Genomic DNA, 20,804 nt, shown 5'->3' on the forward strand with positions numbered 1-20,804 from the left:
CGCCCTGGCCGAGCTGCCTGGGCGAGGCTGGTGGTGGGTGCAGATGTTAACATATATTCCCCATCATGACCGGCATCATGGATGCGGGTAAAGTTGTGCAGCACAACACAGGCTTTGATCACACATGTCACATTTGACGGCGACATTTGCATTGCTGTCATCAGGACCCTCCACTTGCTGGTCATGATGCCAAAGGCGCATTCCACCACTTTCCGTGCTCTGCCTAGCCGGTTATTGAAAATGCGCCTACGGTTATCCATGCCCCTCCGCGCATATGGACGCATGACATGTCTGCTGAGGGCAAAACCCTCATCTGCAACCATAACATAAGGAACGGGTGGACCGCTGGTGCCAGGGAGGATGCTAGGCTCGGGAACATCAAGTTGGTTAGACATTAGACGCTGGCCCATTCTGGACGAGTGAAAAATGCGGGCATCCGCAGAGCTTCCATAGGACCCGATGTCCACGATGGTAAAGCACAAATTACAGTCCGACAAGGCCAGCAAGACTATGGAAAAAAACTGCTTGTAGTTGAAGTATCGAGACCCAAAGTGGGGGGGTTTTTGGACACGGATGTGCTTACCATCCAGTGCACCAATACAGTGGGGAAATTGAGTGTTGGTTTCAAACTGCTGGGCTATTCGAAGCCAGTGTTGGGCCGTAGGCTGAGGGATCACGCTGCTCTTCAATCTCAGCCACAGGACCACACAGGTTGCTGGGACAATGCCGGAAATAGTGGACACTCCAAGAAGGAATTCGAAATGAAGGGAATGGTAGCTATTGCCAGTCGCCAAAAATCTACAGGAAATCAGGAAAACAAACCACAAAGCCAACATGTTAGGTAGGACATGAAGCACCTAAAACAGTGTGTAACCTGGATAACGAAACAGCACATACCGTAAGGTGACAAGGAGACGCTCCTCTGGGGAAATACAGCGCCGCATGTTGGTGTCCTGATAGGTTATTGCAGGCCGAACCAGCTCCAGCAGCATATCAAAGGCAGGCACAGACAGGCGGCAAAAGGAGCGAAATTTTTCGGGGTGACGACGGAGGTCAGCAAAGAGGGTATGAAAATGCCCTTTAGAGGTGCGTTGGGCCACTATTGGGTGAACCCACATCCTACCTGATCTCCGCCGGTGTGGCCATAGAATGCTACCGCATTGGCCAAACCTCCGGGATACCATCCATGCTAATAGGACACGGGCCAGAGAGCTAGGTGGCATCAATGCAGTGTGGCATACAAAGTAACCGCAAATACTGGTTTGAACACTGGGTTGCACCAAAAGCACACAAATGAAGAAACACAGGTGCACACATCAAGCAGGGGTGTTGCTTTCTTGGCCTTTTTGTATGCTGGCGTAAACAGAACAGCTGCGTGCGTTTTTTACACGCGCAGGAAAACCGCATGTCTTACGCGCGTAATACACGCACACATGATTAAAATACGCATGGCACACGCTGCTGACACGCGCGCAAAACGCTGCGTTTTTTGCGCGCGCAAAAACGCAACGTTCGTCTGAATCTGCCCTATATGATATAAAAAAAGAGAGTGTATTTGCAAAATCCCTATTACTGAAAAAAAAAGTAAACCAATATATATTAGCCCATAATGGACAAGATTGTGGTATGCGATGTGAGCATTTACTGATGCATATGCCGAATGTGCACTGCAAATGCAGTGTGAATGGACCTTTAGACAACCTTTTTACACAACCCCTCAGTTGGGTAAAGCAGAAATCCAGTGTAAGGAGCGACTCTACCTTTGCAGGACTTTTCATATTTGTGTCTTACACTGACGTCCGATTTGCTGTCCGATTCCCCCATTGATAACAGCAGATTGTGGTAGGAGCTCAACAGAAGGCCCCCTGTGGTTAGCATATTGCTAAGGTTGTCCTTAACCCCTTCCTGCTCCGCTCATTACTATTACAACAAGCTGAGCAAATTGTTCGTGCTCAGCTCAGTAACAGTATGGTGCAGGTGAAATCCAGCGCCATTCCCAACCCCCGACACATTTATGAGTTGTGATACCTGCTGTATCGTACAGCAGTTATCACAGCTCATACCTCGGGGATCGATAGCAGTGGTTTACGCCGATTGACCCCTTAAATGCGGCGCTCAATAGCAATCACCAAAACTTAAGGGGTTACAACGCCATCGGCGACCTTGCGACGCAATTGCGGGGTGCCGATGGTTGCTATGGTAACCGGAGAACTAATAATAGCCACTGGGTCTGCCATCTGCAGAAGGCGATTACATAAGTATTGTAAGATATTATAACAGCGATCGGACAGTTGGACCTTTGGGGTCCAGTGGTGGTGGTGGTGGTTACTTGTTGTTGCTGTATCTTGGACCGTTTATGGGTCAGTTTAGTGGTACTTTTTAGTCCATGTGTCCTTAGGACATGTTTATTATGTCATCACGAACTTGAGGTTTGTGTCCCATATTTTTTGTGAAGGTTTTTTCTTTAGTAGTGTATCTAGCCTTATAAGGGATGTTGTTCCCAGTAAAATATATTTTTGTGCCACTTGGGAAATCTCTCTACTTTGTGACTTTTGCCTTATCAAACCGAGTTGTGATACATTGTTTGCACCATATAAATAACTATATATTTGATATTGTGTATTTTCTGACCACCACTGCAATCCTTTGTTTTAGATTATTTTAACTGTTTTTATGAGATTATATTATATTATCTGTATATATTGCACTAATAAAGATATTTTGTTATTGACCATGTGTCGTTTTGCTATATGGTTTTGTGGTACACATTTGTAGGTATTTGACAGGTATAATACCCTGCAACACATAAGTATTGTAGGATATTATAACAGCGATTGGACTGTTGGACCTTCAAGTCCCTAGTGAGACGAAAAAAAAATTTTTTATACAAAAATAAAAAAGTAAGAATTTAAAGTAATAAATTTAAAACTCACCCTTTTTCCATTATCAAGAACTTAATTATTAGAAAAAATAAATAAACTATACGAATTGGCATCGCCGCATCCGTAATGGTCTGAACTATAAAAATATTATGTAATTTATCTAATGCAGTGAACGCCATAAAAATAAATAATAAAAAACGATACCAGAATTGCTATGTTTTTGGTCATCAAATTTTTTTTTTATAAAAAGTGATCAAAAAGTTGCATGTATCCAAAAATGGTACAAATAAAAAGAAATATAGCTCAAATTGCAAAAAACAAGCCCTCATACAGCTCTATTGACCAAAAAATAAATAAAAAATGTATGGTTCTCAGAATGTGGCAACAGAAAAAATACATTCTTTTTACAAAATAAATGTTATTGTGCAAATAGTTGTAAAACATAAAAAAGCAATATAAATTTGGTATCGCCAGAATCGTACTGACCCACAGAATAAAGTAAATATGTCAATTATAGTGCACGGTGAATGCTGTAAAAAAAAGAATAAAAAACAATAGCAAAATTGCTGTTTTTTGGTCACCACGCTTCTCAAAAAATAGAATAAAAAGTGATCAAAAAGTTGCATGTATCCAAAAATGGTACCGGTAAAAACTACAGATTGTCCTGCAAAAAATAAGCCCTCACACTGCTCTGTCACAAAAAAGAAGTTATGGCTCTCAGAATATGGCGACACAAAATGTGCAGAGTGCGATCCAAAAGGGGGATAAGATCGGGCACCATTTATCAGTGTGACACAGGCCACAGAACTGCGGATTATTATTTATTTACCACATTATTATATCCTCTTATTATATACTGATGTACTCCGCACAGTTTACATATGCCCCCAGATTATAAACTGAAATACCAGCAAAACCCCAAACAGAAAAATTACTGAGCAAAATCTGTGCTTCATAAACCAAATGGCGCTCCCGCCATTCTGAACCCTTCAGTGTGTCCAAACAGCAGATCCACATCCACATATATGGCATTGCCATACCTGGGAGAAACGGCTTAACAGTTTATGATGTATTTGTCTTCAGGGGCAAAAGCTGGGTATAACATATTGTGCACTAAAATGGCATATCAGCGGAAAATCCACTGCACATTTTTCTAGTAAAAACAGTAGTATTGGGTCATACTCACTGCACCCCTTAATAAATGCCTTGAGGGGTATATTTTAAAAAATGGGGTCACTTCTTGGAAGTTTGTTTTACTATTTGACCTCAGAGCCCTGCAATTGGGGGCAAACTATGGAAAAATCACTAACATAGACCTCAAATGTGCATGGGGCTCTTTCACTCCTATCATCTAACACCAATCCAGCAAAATCTGTGCTCCTACAGCCAAATGGCGCTCCTTCTCTTCAGAGCCCTGCCGTGTGCCCAAACAGCTGTTTAGGGCCACATATGGGATATTGCTGTACTCAGGAGAAATTTAGTAAAAAATTGTGTGGTGTTTTTTTCTCCAATTACCCCTTGTAAAAATAAAACATTTAGAGCTAAAACAGCAATGTTTCGGGAAAAATTTTATTTGTAATTTTCACTGCCTAATTCTAATAAAATCTATGAAACAGCATTGGGGGTCAAAATATTCACTACCACCCTACAGCTGCATGCCAAACGGGGCACCTGCCATTCTGAGCCCTGCCGTATGTCCAAATAGCAGTTTATGACAACATATGGGGTATTATGCTACTTGAGAGAACTTGATTTACAAATGTTGGTGTTCTTTTTCTCTTTCATTCTTTGTGAAAATGAAAAATTTTTAGATTTTAATTTCTATGACCTAATTTCAATAAATTCAGCAAAACACCTGTGGGGTTAAAATGCTCACTATACCGTTAGATGAATTACTTGGGAGTGTAGATCCGAAATGGTGTCTTTTTGGGGATGTTTCCTATGTTTTGGCACCACAAGACCTCTTCAAACATGACATAGTGCCTAAAATATATTCTAATAAAAAGGAGGCCCCAAAATCTAGTAGGTGCTCCTTTGCTTCTGAGGCCTGTGCTTCAGTCCACTAGGGCCACATGTGGGACATTTTTAAAATCTGCAGAATCTGAACAATAAATATTGAGTTAAGTTTCTCTGGTAAAACCTTCTGAGTTACAGAAAAAAAAAATGGATTATAATGGAATTTCTTTAAAAAATATATATATATTTGTCAATTTCACCTCCAAAATGTTAACTAGTAACTATTTTGTTTTGTATTACTATCTGTCTTAGAAGCAGATACACTCAAATTTAGAAAAATCTAAATTTTTCAAAAATTTCTCTAAATGTAGGTGTTTTTTACAAATAAACACTAAAGGTATTGACCAAATTTTACCACTAACATAAAGTACAATGTGTCACGAGAAAAAATTCTCAGAATTGCTGGGATAAAGAATAGCATTCAAAAGTTATTACCAGATAAAGAGACACAGGTCAGATTTGAAAAATGGTGTCTGAGCCTTAAGGCCCAAACTAGGCGGCGTCTTTAAGGGGTTAAAGTGGTTTTACATCTCATAAAGTGGGGGAATACAATTAGGATATGCCATCACTTTCTGATCGTGGAGTTCTGACTGCCATGACTACTTGATGTTTAGTAAAGCCAATCCCTGTCTTTACAGTTTACCAAATGGGCCATCAATGGTCTAAGAAATTACCCAGATGAAGAGACTATGAAGAAATTCTTCGGTTCTCTTGACTATAAATGCAGCAGAGATTGTGGTATCCATATAATGCAGCCATTTTTAATGAATACATATGGTTGTTGGCCTTCTACCCTCTCTGGTAGGCATATGATATATATAATTTACGCTGCATTAGTTCACATCAGGTACGACCGTCTTGTCTCAGGATGTCTCGATCGATTCTTACCCCCTCTAGTACCTTTCCAGGACATGGTTCATGAGGTAATGGCTGCCCACAGCTGTTCTGATACCTATTACAAGCTGGTAGGGGAATTGTGAAGCAGTATGTATTCAGGATTGTAAGGAGTAAGAGGGCTGAGCACAGGAGATGCAGCATGTAGCGTGTTCTTACTGGTGCACAGTCACATCCTCTAATGGGGGTTTTTATTAAAATTCAAAATTAAAATGATGTATTTTCAGATAATATAAATTATTTCCCCCATGTCACACAGACAGAAATGATCATTTATCACCTATAAAGAATTCATCAGAGTACGTTCCCATTAAAAACTACAATTTCATTTATTTTCAATAAAAAAATTCTCTATACAGTAAAGCAATTGATGAAAACACCCGGAAAAAATTAGCGCTCACAGATCACACTAAACTTTTCTAGAGGTACAAATCATACAATATCATCAAATTCATATTCCCAATACAAGTTATAATAACCTGAATAAGATTATCACTATCTCCCTGCTGTGTGCACTGATGTTCTCTAAAAAGAGTCCCATATTAGTTTGCAGGTTAAGAGAAGTATAAATCAATAGGTAACATACCCCAGGTGGATCTGCAGCGCTACCCCAACGTACGTTTCGCTTCAGCTTCGTCAGGAGAGTGAAATGATAATTTATCAGATGTTCAGCAGCTGCAGATCCTTACAGATTGTAATAACTATACACACACTAAACCGACTGTGAGAGATGAACATTACAAGTTCTATGCACCACGAGTGACCCATATGCCCGACTTTTATCATATATTATGGGATTTAATTCTATTCCTGAGCTGTAATCATAGCAGTGCTGGGTAAGAGTCTGACCACAGACAAACATTATGAATATAGAAATTGCATTAAAAATGTACATAAAAATCAAACATATGAAATAATTAAACATCTTTATTGATAACATAAAATACACTAAATGACATAGACAGAGAATCTAAAATAAATCCTTGTACGGATCACATATGTATACATTGATAACAGTATATATATATATATATATAATACACTGATGGTATGCACAATTACTGTAGCTCAATGTAGCTCCAACATAGGGTGCATCAAATAGGAGTAATTTGAAATGTAGAAGGGCGCTCTTCTATACCTCTGGGTCACACTCATTCTCCCATATATGGGTAAGTGCATCTATCGGACTTAAACTTGGCTTTATGCCGTTTTTCCAAGGCACCAATCACTTTTGAGTTATTACAGGCCTTTTTGAGTGAGGCATATTGTCCCTCTCTGCACTGCTTACATTTCAAATTACTCCTACTTGATGCACCCTATGTTATCAATAAAGATGTTTAATTCTTTCATATGTTGATATGTATGGACTCTTTTTTTCTCTTGTTTATCATATATTGTTAGAGTCCTTATCTCTAATTATTTATATGGGTGGTTGAGTGTTGTCTCCCACCTTGACACGTATTTGTCCTGTGAGACTTCTTGTCTAAATAAAAATCAAGAAATAAAATGAATGGTGAAGCCATACTGATATATGTAAATGATAAGTGTGGTCATAAAAGCAGCTCACACCGGGTATATCTATTGTGATGTCACTACTATAAAAAATTATAGTAAATCCATATTGAAATATGCTAATTATTGGTGTGGTCATAAAAGCAGCTCACACCAGGTATAGCTATTGTGATGTCACAGAGCGTAGGTATATACTATGGTGCTGGCCACAGATCTGTCACTCATCAGTTGGATGTGACCGGTAAGTTCTCTACCAATGCTACATCTGTACTTCTCGCTAATCAATTTGTTTTATTAGGAACATTGAATTATTCAATTTCTAAAAGATATTGTGTGATAGTGGTAGTAATATGGTATTAGTATTAGTGTGCAATTAAATTGCTCAAGTATCTTAGATGTGCAGGGTAAATGCACAAAATTTGAGCTCCCTTATTATCATTATGTCTACCACTTGTAAAGGAGAAATTTCAATATGGTCATATTAGAGGACTGTATATTAGGGGACTATATTTCCTTATATTAGTGTAGGTTCCCCAGAAATAATTATAAACAATTTAATTAAATTCAGAAATTTGATCAATTGATATAAAAATTATTTGGTGGGGAATTGATACTGGTCTGGGGATATTTGTCATGGTTTGGGCTAACATCCATGGCTTTGTAATGGGAAGTACAACAAGCTTATGATGGTGTAAAGGGTCAGCTGTCCACATTCTTTTGGCCACATCGTGTACCTTGGGTTTATGTATTGTGATGTCACTACTATTAAAAATAATAATAAATCCATATTGAAATATGCAAATTACTGGTGTGGTCATAAAAGCAACTCACCCCGGGTACAGCTATTGTGATGTCACAGAGCATGGGTATATACTATGGTGCTGGCCACAGATCTATCACTCATCAGTTGGATGTGACCGGTAAGTACTCTATCAGCGCTACGTCTCTAGATGAGTCTCATCTATCAGTTTCTTTATGAATATTTTATTCTTAGGTATAATTCTGCTGTGTCTGCCATTTAAAGTTTAGTTTATATTTGGAATACTTATACAAATTTACTAAGAAGTTGCTAAATGGCAATATGGCGGCCTGTGACTTCTGCTCCATAGACAGAATGCAGCTTGCAGACAGAAATTGGCATCTGTATTCTGCTGGTAAATTGATAAAGCAATCACAAAGAAAGGGAATGTGAATGTCCCGCAGCCCTGAGAACTTATTATTGGAACCCTTCAGTTTATAATAGGAGTAATTCTCATAATAAATATTTACTAGGGAATTACTAATTATGCATTTTAGGTTCTCTACTTATGTAAAATACACTATTATTATTAATAATTACTAGTATAAAAATATTAGGGAAGTGATTTAATACTAATCCTCAATAGCAATTGTCATTTTTAATTAATTAATTAATTCATTCATTAATATATATATAATGTAATATTGTCTATAACAAATTACAGAGGTTCTAAATTATGGTTAGTATCTCATATAATAATTACATAAACCCCGGAAATGTCATACTGTGTCAATTCAACAACCAATACATTGTTCCAACATCCAGACCCCAAGCAATGTCATTCACAGGTGGTCCAAGCCCCAAGACCCCAAGCAATGTGATCTTCAAACACTTCTGATTGACCAGATCCTGTACTTGGAATGCCGCTTTTATAACTAATTTCTCCAGCTGGTTCCCTCAGAGTTTTTTCGCTAACTATTTCTTTCTCTGGTCATTCTAGATCTTGCTGTTGGATTGACACTGTTGGATTACTGTGTTGCTTTTACGGTCAGCGATTTGTCCTATTTTCAGAGAACTAGAGGCGATTAGTTAAATTCAATCTTTACTGCCTCCTGGTTTTCTACCACGGACATTGGTACAGTTTTGCACCCGGGGCATTAAACAACCATGCCCTTTTGGAGAAAAACAAAAAAATATAATGTCTCTCAGATTCCTGATAAAGGAAATCTGATGAAAGAGATACCAACTATGGAGGAGCCTAACATCTCGCTCCAGACGTTTTCTATCATCAAAGATATGCCAGCTGAAAAATGCAGCGATCCAAGTCACAGCAAATCTTGTGACATTGGCTCAAAGAACACCAAGAAGAGCGCAATCAGGAGCTTGGGCAGCAGCGCTGTGATTGGCGCTAAAGAACTGGATCGCTGTTTCCCAAATAGACGGCTGAGATTATACGTTGCCACCTGGAATATGGAGGGGAAGGTGAGAAGTAATGTACAATATCTATTGTGACCCATCAGTGTGTCTGATCTACAGTTGGATAAATTGGGCCAGTAACCATGTGTCTTTAGTTTGCAGTTGGATATCACATAGACATATTATATCCTACCCTAGGCCCACATTTTCTAAACATTTGGGCCAATCACTGTTACTGCACACACTGCAAACTGTCAAACTAATAACCTATGTCTTTGGAATGGCAATACCTCCGATCCTAAGACTGCAGCCCTGGCCATAGTCTATAAAGACTAAAATCCAATTCGATCAGATAGAATTTTTTGTAGGTGATATAGAAGATGTCAGTTTGGTTGGTGCTCTGTGTATACATTATTAATATCTTCATATTTTGAGCAGGAGTTCCCACAAAATCTAGAGGATCTGCTGTTGCCATCAGATGACACCAAAGACATTTATGTAATTGGCGTTCAGGAAGGATGTCCAAACAGGTAAGTCTTCTCAGGTTGTCTTACAACAGTCTATGTCTGCAGATGGACTACAGGTCGGCTGATTGAAATTCTCTCTCGACCTTCTACTTAGTATAGGATCGCTCCTTAATTTTCCTATTTAACCCCAGAGGTTATAATATTGATTGTTTATTAGATGAGTTGAGTATTTTAATCTGGTGTCATTTATTAATATGTAAACTTGAAATTGTGTCTTCTTGTAGACGGGAATGGGAGATAAAATTAAAAGAGACCCTTGGTCCGCACTACGTGCTATACCACTCATCCGGGCTCGGAGTCTTGTATCTCACCATCTTTATTCGACGGGAGCTGATCTGGTTCTGCTCAGGTAAGATTCACTTTCTTACATCTACATAATAAGTCCTAATTGAAGTCATTAGTTGGAACTTCTTATTTAGTCATTAGAACTAGATGTCTGAGAACCCAACTCTCAGATTCTTCACTGTGGAGTATTGGAGATCTGAGAGTTTACTCCACAGTTACGAAGTGTGAAATGATGTTGTAGTAATATTTCCAGCGTTTAATAGGAAAATATCTCTGTATCATTCATGCATGTGGTACTATTAACCACTGACCCTTCTTCTTGTGTTTTATTTCTTATACAGAGGTAGAGCACACCCATGTAACAACCAGGCTATTCCACCATGTAAAAACTAAAGGAGCCTTGGGTGTTGCCTTCACTGTCTTTGGGACATCATTCCTGTTTATTAATTCCCATATGAGATGTAAGTATGTCTGTTATTAATATGTGACTATGTACAGTTTTACTGTGTATAAAAGTGCTGCTGTTTCATAAAAAACTATAATATATGAGATGATATGAAAAGATCTGTACTATTAATGTTTTGGTGCAAAATGAAAGGTTTTTCCTTATTTGGTCAAACTTCTTCTAATCCATCAAACTTATTCTATATAGTGAGAGACAAGTAATAGTGGAAGGATTAACGGCCTAATGTCCTTTACAGACTATTAGGCTGGGTTCACACGACCTATTTTCAGACGTATTGGAGGCGTTTTACGCCTCGAAATACGTCTGAAAAAAAAGCCTTGAATACGTCGGAAAACATCTGCCCATTCATTTCAATGGGTTTGCCGATGTACTGTGCCGACGACCTGTAATTTTACGCGTCGCTGTCAAAAGACGGCGCGTAAAATAACAGCCTCGTCAAAGAAGTGCAGGACACTTCTTGGGACGTAATTGGAGCCGTTTTTCATTGAATCCAATGAAGAACAGCTCCAAATTACGTCCGTAATTGACGCCTCGCAATATGCGAGTACGAGCAATTACGTCTGAAATGCAGGAGCTGTTTTCTCCTGAAAACAGCTCCATAATTTCAGCCATAACTGACGTTATTGTGTGCACATACCCTATTAGAAATACTGTATCCTCTGTCAAGAAAATGATTGTGTCTTAGATTTACAGTAACAGAAATATCAGTGTGTCTGGTGTACAGAGTGCGGACCCACATCATGGAACTCCACCAGTCTCATCTTCTAAAATGTCAATAGAAACCCTATTCAAATAAATACTATTTGCAGAAAATTCATTGTTGAGGGAACATTCAGACTACACAGCCCAAGAAGTAGATATGATACCTAGATAATATATGATAAAGAAACCTATTGTCAAAGAAAACTTAAATATGGTGGTTGTCCTAAATTCCAGGAGATCATATTTACTGATATGTATATTTTTGGTTGGCAGTTGGGGCAGTCCACAAGAGGATCCAGGACTATAAAACCATCACTGAGGGTCTCCGTCTGCCTCAAATTATTCCGGAAAGAATAAACTCCAATGCCTGTGAGTATTACTTATGTGGTTGAACCTATTGATTCCTTTATCTATTTATCTCCATTGAGTCTATTGCAGTCACGTGGTCTAATTGTGTCCTGTGTTTATCTCATTCTACAGTGGACGTCACCAGCCGCTTTGATCGGGTTTTTTGGTTTGGGGACCTCAATTTTCAACTAAAAGAGGACAGAAAAAAGGTGGAATCTCTTCTGAAAAACATTAAAGGAAGAGATATGTCCAGTCTCCTCAAACACGACCATCTGAATGACGCCAAGAACAACGGTACAGTTACTAGTAGACAGATCTCTATCACTCCTCAGCCTGTATTATTACCACATACACCTCAACAGATCAATACAAATCACTGTCATGATGGTGGATATGTTCACCACATTCTTATATAGTCCTACATCTCTTGCACATGTTTTTAATACTGACATGTTTTTTTTTACTTTAACTTAAGGGTCCATATTTGTAGGGTTTAAGGAGCACACCATTGAATTCCTTCCTACATATAAGTTCGACATTGGCACAGACACCTACGATACATCAGAAAAGCAGAGAATTCCATCATATACGGTAAGATATCTTATTTCCAGGTCTACAGAGCTAAAGAAACAGTAGATGTCATGGATAGATTTTCAAACCTTAAATGCAAGAAAGTCTCAAAATTTATATTACTTAAATAAAATAGGCCGAAATGTTCAGTCTATGATGCTATGAGGTTTATAAATAAATGATAATATGATTGCACTGATGATATTTGTTATTTTCATGACCTCTACAGGACAGGGTGTTGTTTAAGAGCCAATACGAGGGAGATGTGCGAGTCCTGAGATACGACTCATGCCCTGTTTTGAAGACCTCAGACCACCGACCCGTTTTTGGCATCTTTGAAGTAAAGCTCAGACCTGGTTCAGATAAGTAAGTCATGTCCATGTTGTTGGTAAGATCCTTTCAGTAGCCGCCATTACTACATGGGCCATATAGCAGAGCTCACACTTTGGGGCAGGTGGCTGTATACCTGGGTGACAGTACTGGAGTAATATAGGAGGTGAAACTAAACAATTATTGTGTGGTTACCCGCTAACATTATCATATGTCTTACATCAGTATATTTCTCATTCCAGCATCCCATTGGCTGGTGGACGCTTTGACCGCAAGATCTATTTGAAGGGCATTAGGAGGTTAGGACAAAAAAAGTAGCTGCGTCTGTTCATGTCCTGACAGCACATAAGGTGAGAGCATTGTACTTGTCTAGTATGTTTGCTGTGAGAATGTTCTTCCATCTCTTAAGTCTTCCTCTGAATCTGTCATTTAATTTATCAACCAACATAAAGAAATTGTAAATAAGTAATTCTATCTTCTAGTTAAATTTTCTTGTTTTCAGATATTTTTTTAATTTCTAAATGAAGGTTGTGGGTTTTAGAGGAAAACTGTAAGCATGTATATAGTATAACAGATTGGTGGGAATTTATTAAGACTGATGTTTCTTACACCGGTCTTAATATGAAAAAAACGTAAACAAAATGTGCCTAATTTATGAAAACGCCCACACCTTAATAACTAATAATCCATGTTATTATGATAAATGTGTCGGCCCTGATGGCTCTGCTCCTCCAGCTACTCTCTGTCCACTTTTTAGAAAAGTGCCGTAAGCGCAGAAACTACACAGATCACAATTTTTACCGCAAATTGTGACTTTTGTTCCGTTTATAACTTTTCTACGTAAAAAAAACTGGCATAGAAAAGTTAAAAAATGTCCCCATTTGAAGTGTCTTAAAGAATCCTGCCACTAGGATGGATGGATAAACTGTATTATATGGTGCATTAGCTTCTAAGCAAGCATGATAGATACAAGGAACATTGTTATGGATGTAAGACATTACTTGGCATCTTGCAGGACTCCTAAGGAACATTTACCATCTCAGGTGCATAAAACAATGATTCCACCTTTGTGAACATCAGAAAGTTCCTGTAACATCCTGAACAGCGCCGCTTTAGATCAAACCCACCGCTTGGATCAACCATCTTCAAGGTTTGTAGTGTAACCCCAGGATCTAATAGGAAAATCCGCAATAAAACATCTTCTATATTTTGTGCCTGCTAAGAAACACACATTAGTAGAGCATTAATAGCAAATATTTCTCTTGCAGCATAAACATCAATTCCGCGTTATATCTGGCGAGAACAGCGCTCCCTGTCACCGGAGGAGCCGCCATCGTTGCTGATAGACAGAAAGGTAAGTTCCTCTAGATATGTCCTCTCTATATTTGTTAAGCAGCCTGAATAATGAATATTTAATAGGGTTGTGCGCTTCTCCCCCCAGAGCAAGTCAGCAGATATCAACAGAACATCAACATCAATGCCAATAACAACCAAGGGCAGAACCCGCCATCTTACAAGTATCCCAATGGCGAGACTTAAAATTGTCTACATCTGTCACGGAAGAGACATCAGTGTGGTTATCGGGGCATCAATGTCACCCAGAAGACCAGGCCCAGAACAGGAGAACATGTCATCTCTTCCTGTGTCTCTGGAATACAGATTTACCACCCCTTACTGACATTACAGTATATACTGGGACATATTCCATTGTTTTTGCTGGATCTTGTATAACATCATCTTTACCATCTTATATTTTGATCAACAAAAACCATAAATAAATCTTTAACATCAATCCATAAGTGTGACTGGTATTTATTAGTGTGTTCAGTGCCCGGCTGCAACTTACCACGGTGTATACAATTCACTTAACCGACTCTTCACAGCGCTATTTGTGTGACATCGCGTTTAATCCAGTGGTAGGTGACAGGACATTGTATCATATGTACACAAGAGAGAGAGTATGGAATGTGCCGCCATATGTACTGGATTAGATCATATGTTGGAAAAAAAGTGACAGGAGATGTAAAACAGTGATATATTTGATAGTTGTTTAACCCCTTAACGCTCAGCGACGTAATATTCCGTTGTGCTGACCATCCCATCCCGTTCGCGCTCAGCGACGGAATATTAAGTCGCGGGAGTAACGGCCATTTCGGCCGTCTTCCCGACACATGCAGGAGCTGTGACAGCTGCTGCCTCGTACAGCAGTTGCCGCAGCTCCTACAGCGGGGACCGATCGCTGTGTCACCGCTGATTAACCCCTTAAAAGCCGCGTTCAATACTGAACGTGGCTTTTTAGGGGTTAAGCTACCATCGCAGGCCTGCTACACGATAGCGGCCGGCGATGGTGACTATGGCTACCGGACTCCTAACAATGGCGTCCGGCTATGCCATCGACGGAAGCCTAGTGGGTCCTGTCAGTGAGTAGCTGACTGCTCTAATACACTGCACTACGCATTTACTAAATAAAAGTTTTAAAAGTAATAAAAGTAAAAATCCCCCTTTTTCCCTTATTAGACCTTTATTATTAATAAAAATATATAAACAAACAAATAAACTATACATAATTGGTATCGGCGCGTCCGTAACGGCCTGAACTACAAAATTATTTCGTTATTTATCCCGCGCGGTGAATGCCGTAAAAGAAAATAATAATAAACCGTACCAGAATCACAATTGTTTGGTCACTTCACCTCCCAAAAACTGGAATAAAAAGAGATCAAAAAGTCGCATGTACCTAAAAATGGTACTGATCGAAACTACAGTTCGTTACGCAAAAAATAAGTCCTCGCACGGCTTTATTGATTGAAAAATAAAAACGTTATGGCTCTTAGAATAAGGTAACATAAAAAGTGAGTGATTGTTTACAAAACGTATTTTATTGTGCAAACGCCATAAGACATAAAAAAAACTATAAACATCTGGTATCGCCGTAATCGTATCGCCCCGCAGAACAAAGTGAATATGTCATTTATAGCGCACGGTAAACGCTGTAAAGAAAATAGAATAAAAAATCAATAGTTAAATTGCTGTTTTTTAGTCACCACGCCAACTAAAAATAGAATAAAAACTGATCAAAAAGCCGCATGCACCCCAAGAACACTACAATGGATTCCTCAAGGGGTCTAGTTTCCAAATTGGGGTCACTTTTGGGGTGTTTCCACTGTTTTGGCACTATAAGACCTCTTCAAACCGGATATAGTGCCTAATAAAAAGGAGGCCTCAAAATCCACTAGGTGCTCCTATGCTTCGGAGGCCGGTGCTTCAGTCCATTAGCGAACTAGGGCCACTTGTGGGATATTTGTCAAAACTGCAGTATCTGGGCAATAAGTATTGAGTTGCGTTTCTCTGGTAAAACCTTTTGTGTTATAAAAAAAAATGGTATAAAAAGGATTTTCTGACAAAATAAAATAAAAATGCAAATTTCACCTCTACTTTGCTCTAAATTCCCGTGAAACACCTAAAGGGTTCATAAACGTTCTATATGCTGTTGTGAATAGTTTGAGGGGTCTAGTTTCTGAAATGGGGTGTTTGATAGGGGTTTCTAATATATGGGCCCCTCAAAGCAACTTCAGAACTGAACTAGAACCTAAAAAAAAAATTAAATGAGTCAATACTTCGCTTCTTACATTATACCGATAATGAGCCGTGCCCACCCTGAGATGACCCCAGTTTTGACCGTTTGTATAAACGGAGACCCCTAATAGACCGTTTCAGTGTCCGGTTTTAACAAGCATACACCCCCGAGAATTGTATTTCTATTGATGTGTCCTTGGTACATTTTAAAGGGAAGCTTCAATTCCGCCAGTACCTGCCAGGTAAGAGGGCAAGGTATGGCGTGAAGATGTATAAGCTGTGCGAGAGTGCATCAGGGTATACGTACAAATTTAGGATATATGAAGGGAAGGACACCAGTATTCAGCCCCCAGAATTCCCCCACCCCTTTTTAATGCAAACATTTTTGGGATTTGGTGCACCCACTGCTGGACCCGAGTTACCAACTCTACCTGGATAATTTTTATACCAGCATCCCACTCTACAAGTGCCTCGCTTCCAGAAGTACTGCGGCATGCGGCACTGCTAGAAGAAATCTGAGAGGCCTCCCTAAGACTCTGCTTGGCAAACACCCAGAAGGGGTGAGAGCAAGGCACAATCCAGCAGCAACATATTGTGTGTCAAGTACAAGACAAGAGAGATATCCTTGTATTGACAACAATACATGCCCACACCAGTACCCATGTACCTGTACGAGGTACCAGTACAGAGACCCCCAAACCAGACTGCATCCTAGACTACAATAGGTACATGGGAGGGGTGGACTTGTCAGATCAAGCCCCTCGCTGTAGGGCTTCAGCCCTACAGCGCCATGCGGTGTGGTATAAGAACCTGGCCGTGCACATCATACAGATGGCATTATACAATGCGTACGTGCTACGTCGATGTACAGGCCAGAGGGGAACTTTCCTGGAATTTCAAGAGGTGGTTATCAAGAAACAAATTTTTAGGGACCGGGAAGGGGGGGGGGTTCCCAGTACTTCTGCAAGCGAGGCCACACGCATCGTACAAGGGCAACACTTTCCAGGAGAAGTTCCCCAAACTGGCAAGAAGGGAAAAAGTCAAAAGAGGTGCAAAGTCTTCTATAAGAGGGGGGTAAGGGAGAACACAATATATTAATGTGACACGTTTCCTGAAAAACTAAGGCTCTGTATGAAAGAGTGTTTTAAAATGTATCATACATCCCTTGATTTTTAATCTACCCCAGTTTTACTTACCCTGATGCACTCCGCACAGCTTATCCCCCTCATCTTTCCCTTCTGAGCCCTGCTGTGTGCCCAGGCAGCAGATAACAGCCACATGTCGGGTATTGCCAGACCCGTAAGAACTCACATTACAGTTTATGGGGTGTATGTCCCGGTAAAAATGCTCACTACACCTCTAGATGAATGCCTTAAGGGGTGTAGTTTTAAAACGGGGTCATTTCTCGGGGGTTTCAACTGTACTGGTACCTCAGGGGCTTCTGCATACATGACTTCGCACCAGAAAATCCCCAGTAGGCCAAATGGTGGTCCTTTCCTTCTGAGCCCTACCATGGGTCCAAACGGCAGTTTATCACCACAAATTGGATATTGCCACACTCAGAACAAATTTGGCAACAAAATGGACCCTTTTTTTTTGCTTGTGAAAATAAGAAATTTTGAGCTAAAACTACATATTATTGGGAAAAAAGTAATTTTGTTTTAATTCCCAGCCCAATTCAAATAAGTTCTGTGAAGAAACTATGGGGTCTAAATGGTCACATTACCCATAAATGAATTCCTTGAGGGGTGTAGTTTCCAAAATAGGCTCACTTCTGGTGGGTGTCCATTGCTTTGATACCTCTGGGGCTCTGCAAATGCCACATGGCACCCGAGATCCAATCCAGCAAAATCTGGACTCCAAAGAACAAATAGCGCTCCTTTCCTTCTGAGCCCTCCTATGGACCCAAACGGCAGTTTATCACCACAAATGGGGTATTGCTGCACTCAGGACAAATTGGGCAACAAAATGGAGTATTTTATTTCTTGTGAAAATAAGAAATTTTGAGCTAAAACTACATATAATTGGAAAAAAAATTATTATTTTTCATTCCCAGCCCAATTCAAATAAGTTCTGTGAAGAAACTATGGGGTTTAAATATTCACATTACCCATAAATTAATTCCTTGAGGGGTGTAGTTTCCAAAATGGGGTCACTTCTGGTGGGTTTCCATTGATTTGATACCTCTGGGGCTCTGCAAATGCGACATGGCACCCAAAAACCAATTCAGCAAAATCTGAACTCCGAAGAACACACAGCGCTCCTTCCCTTCTGAGGCCTCCCATGGGCCCAAACAGCAGTTTATCGCCACAAATGGGGTATTGCTGCCCTCAGTAGAAATTGGGCAACAAAATGGGGTATTTTGTTCCCTGTGAAAATAAGACATTTTGATGAAAAATTAAATTTTATTGGAAAAAATGTCATTTTTTAAATTTCACAGCCCAATTCAAATACGTGCCGTGTAAAAACTGTGGGGTCAAAATGGTAACAACAACCATAAATGAATTTCTTGATGGGTGTAGTTTCCGAAATGGGGTCACTTTTGGGGGATTCCTACTGTTTTGGTACCTCAACACCTCTTCAAACCTGGCATGCTGCCTAAAATATATTCTAATAAAAAAAGAGGCCTCAAAATGCACTAGGTCCTTCTTTGTTTCTGGGGCTTGTGTTTTAGTCAACGAGCACACTAAAGCCATATGTGGGACATTTCTAAAAACTGCAGAATCTGGACAATACAAATTTAGTAGTGTTTCTCTGGTAAAACCTTCTGTGTTACAGAAAAAAATTGAATACAACTGGAATTCAGCAAGAAAAATGAAATGTGCAAATTTCACCTCCACTTTCCTTTAATTTCTGTCAAATGCCTAAAGGGTTAAATAAACTTTCTAAATGCTGTTTTGAGTACTTTGAGGGGTCTAGTTTTCAAAATGGGGTGTTTTATGGGGGTTTCTAATACACAGGCCCCTCAAAGCCACTTCGAAACCGAACAGGTACCTTAAAAAAAAAAGGCTTTTGAAATTTTCTTAAAAATATGAGAAATTTATGTTCTAAGCCTTGTAACGTCCAAGAAAAATAAAAGAATGTTCAAAAAACAATGCCAATCTAAAGTAGACATATGGGAAATGTGAACTAGTAACTATTTTAAGTGGTATAAACATCTGTTTTACAAGCAGATGCATTAAAATTCTGAAAAATGCTATTTTTTATAAATTTTCTCTAAATTTTGCAATTTTTCACCAATAAACACTGAATATATCGTCCAAATTTCACCACTAACATAAAGACCAATGTCTCACGAGAAAACAATCTCAGAATCGCTTGGATAGGTTTAAGCATTCCGATGTTATTACCACATAAAGTGAAATATGTCAGATTTGAAAAATGGACTCTGAGCCTTAAGGCCCAAACTAGGCTGCGTCCTTAAGGGGTTAAACTTCAGTTCCATAAAATTTTATTTTGGACTCTCTTTACAAGCGGAGACAAACACATTAAGCAGGGAAGCCGCTAGGGTGACACAATCCCCACGGATCTCCTATCAGATCATCAGGAAACAAGTTAAGTCTCCATAGATAAGATGTCAATGTGCTCTTGGACTTGAACGACATTTGGTTGCGTCTTCCGGTGACCATATGAATTTACAATATGAACAGTGAAAGTAATTTTATTGTGTAAAAAGTTGTAAAACATAGAAAAGTTCTATAAATTAGGTATCGCCGGAATCGGACTAACCCGCAGAATAAAGGTAACATGTAATTTATAACGCATGGTGAACGCTGTATTAAAAAAAACTAAAAAAACTATGGCAGAATTTGCTGTTTTTTGATCACCTTGCCTCCCCAAAAAAGGATAACAAGTGATCAAAAAGTCGCATGTACACCAAAATGGTACCAATAATAACTACAGATTGTCCCGCAAAAATCAGCCCACATACCAATAAGTTTATGAAAAAATAAAATTAGTTATGGCTCCAATAAGTCAGGAAAAAAATATATGCAGTTGTGCCGGCCCGAGGGGAACATTCCTTCTGTTTCAAGTGGCGATTTATCAAGGCCCTAAAATTAGGGAAACAGGAAGGGGAGGGCCCAAACATATCTACTGGAAGCGAGGGTGCCCGTATTATACCAGGACAACACTTCCCAGCAATATTCCTCAAACTGCATGGATGTCCATAGGATGTCCAAACAGGTAAGTCTTCTCAGTCGTCTTACAACAGCCTATATTCTCTCTCGTTTCTCTACTTATTGTAGGATCACTCTCTACTTTTCCTATTTAACCTCAGAGGCCATACTATGGATTGTTTAACAGATAAATTGAGGATCTTAATCTGGCGTCATTTATTAATATATAAATAAATGTAATTGTGTTTTCTTGTAGGCGGAAATGGGAGATAAAATTACAGGAGACCCTTGGTCCGCACTACGTGCTATACCTCTCATCCGGGCTCGGAGTCTTGTATCTCACCATCTTTATTAGACGGGAACTGATCTGGTTCTGCTCAGGTGTGATTTACTTTCTTACATCTACATTCTGTGTCCTGATTA

General features: G+C 39.4%; 1 protein-coding gene across 2 annotated transcripts; it reads left to right on the top strand.

The window, feature by feature from the left end:
* The first annotated feature begins 9,048 nt into the window (after positions 1–9,048).
* Positions 9,049–14,486, top strand: LOC142728440 (phosphatidylinositol polyphosphate 5-phosphatase type IV-like). 2 transcript variants are annotated; one of them, XM_075849102.1, is made up of 12 exons: positions 9,049–9,525; positions 9,898–9,989; positions 10,211–10,335; positions 10,613–10,732; positions 11,713–11,808; positions 11,920–12,081; positions 12,263–12,378; positions 12,587–12,723; positions 12,930–13,037; positions 13,703–13,837; positions 13,956–14,041; positions 14,129–14,486. In XM_075849102.1, the coding sequence occupies exons 1-9, from the start codon at positions 9,211–9,213 to the stop codon at positions 13,003–13,005; spliced, it is 1,239 nt and encodes a 412-aa protein (XP_075705217.1). In that variant the 5' UTR covers positions 9,049–9,210; the 3' UTR covers positions 13,006–13,037; positions 13,703–13,837; positions 13,956–14,041; positions 14,129–14,486. The 2 variants fall into 2 exon arrangements, with proteins under 2 accessions (XP_075705217.1, XP_075705218.1); XM_075849103.1 differs by lacking the exon at positions 13,703–13,837.
* Positions 14,487–20,804: the final 6,318 nt, after the last annotated feature.

This window comes from Rhinoderma darwinii, unplaced genomic scaffold, assembly GCF_050947455.1.
Source record: "Rhinoderma darwinii isolate aRhiDar2 unplaced genomic scaffold, aRhiDar2.hap1 Scaffold_676, whole genome shotgun sequence".
NCBI classification, from domain to species: Eukaryota; Metazoa; Chordata; class Amphibia; order Anura; family Rhinodermatidae; genus Rhinoderma; species Rhinoderma darwinii.

What these genes read in the sequence shown, in the direction of transcription:
- LOC142728440 (XM_075849102.1), top strand. Translation starts at nt 9,211, where the DNA reads ATGCCCTTTTGGAGAAAAACAAAAAAATATAATGTCTCTCAGATTCCT. An exon ending in GCTGATCTGGTTCTGCTCAG is followed by an intron (nt 10,336 to 10,612) that starts GTAAGATTCACT and finishes TTTCTTATACAG; the next exon opens with AGGTAGAGCACACCCATGTA. An exon ending in GAATGACGCCAAGAACAACG is followed by an intron (nt 12,082 to 12,262) that starts GTACAGTTACTA and finishes CTTTAACTTAAG; the next exon opens with GGTCCATATTTGTAGGGTTT.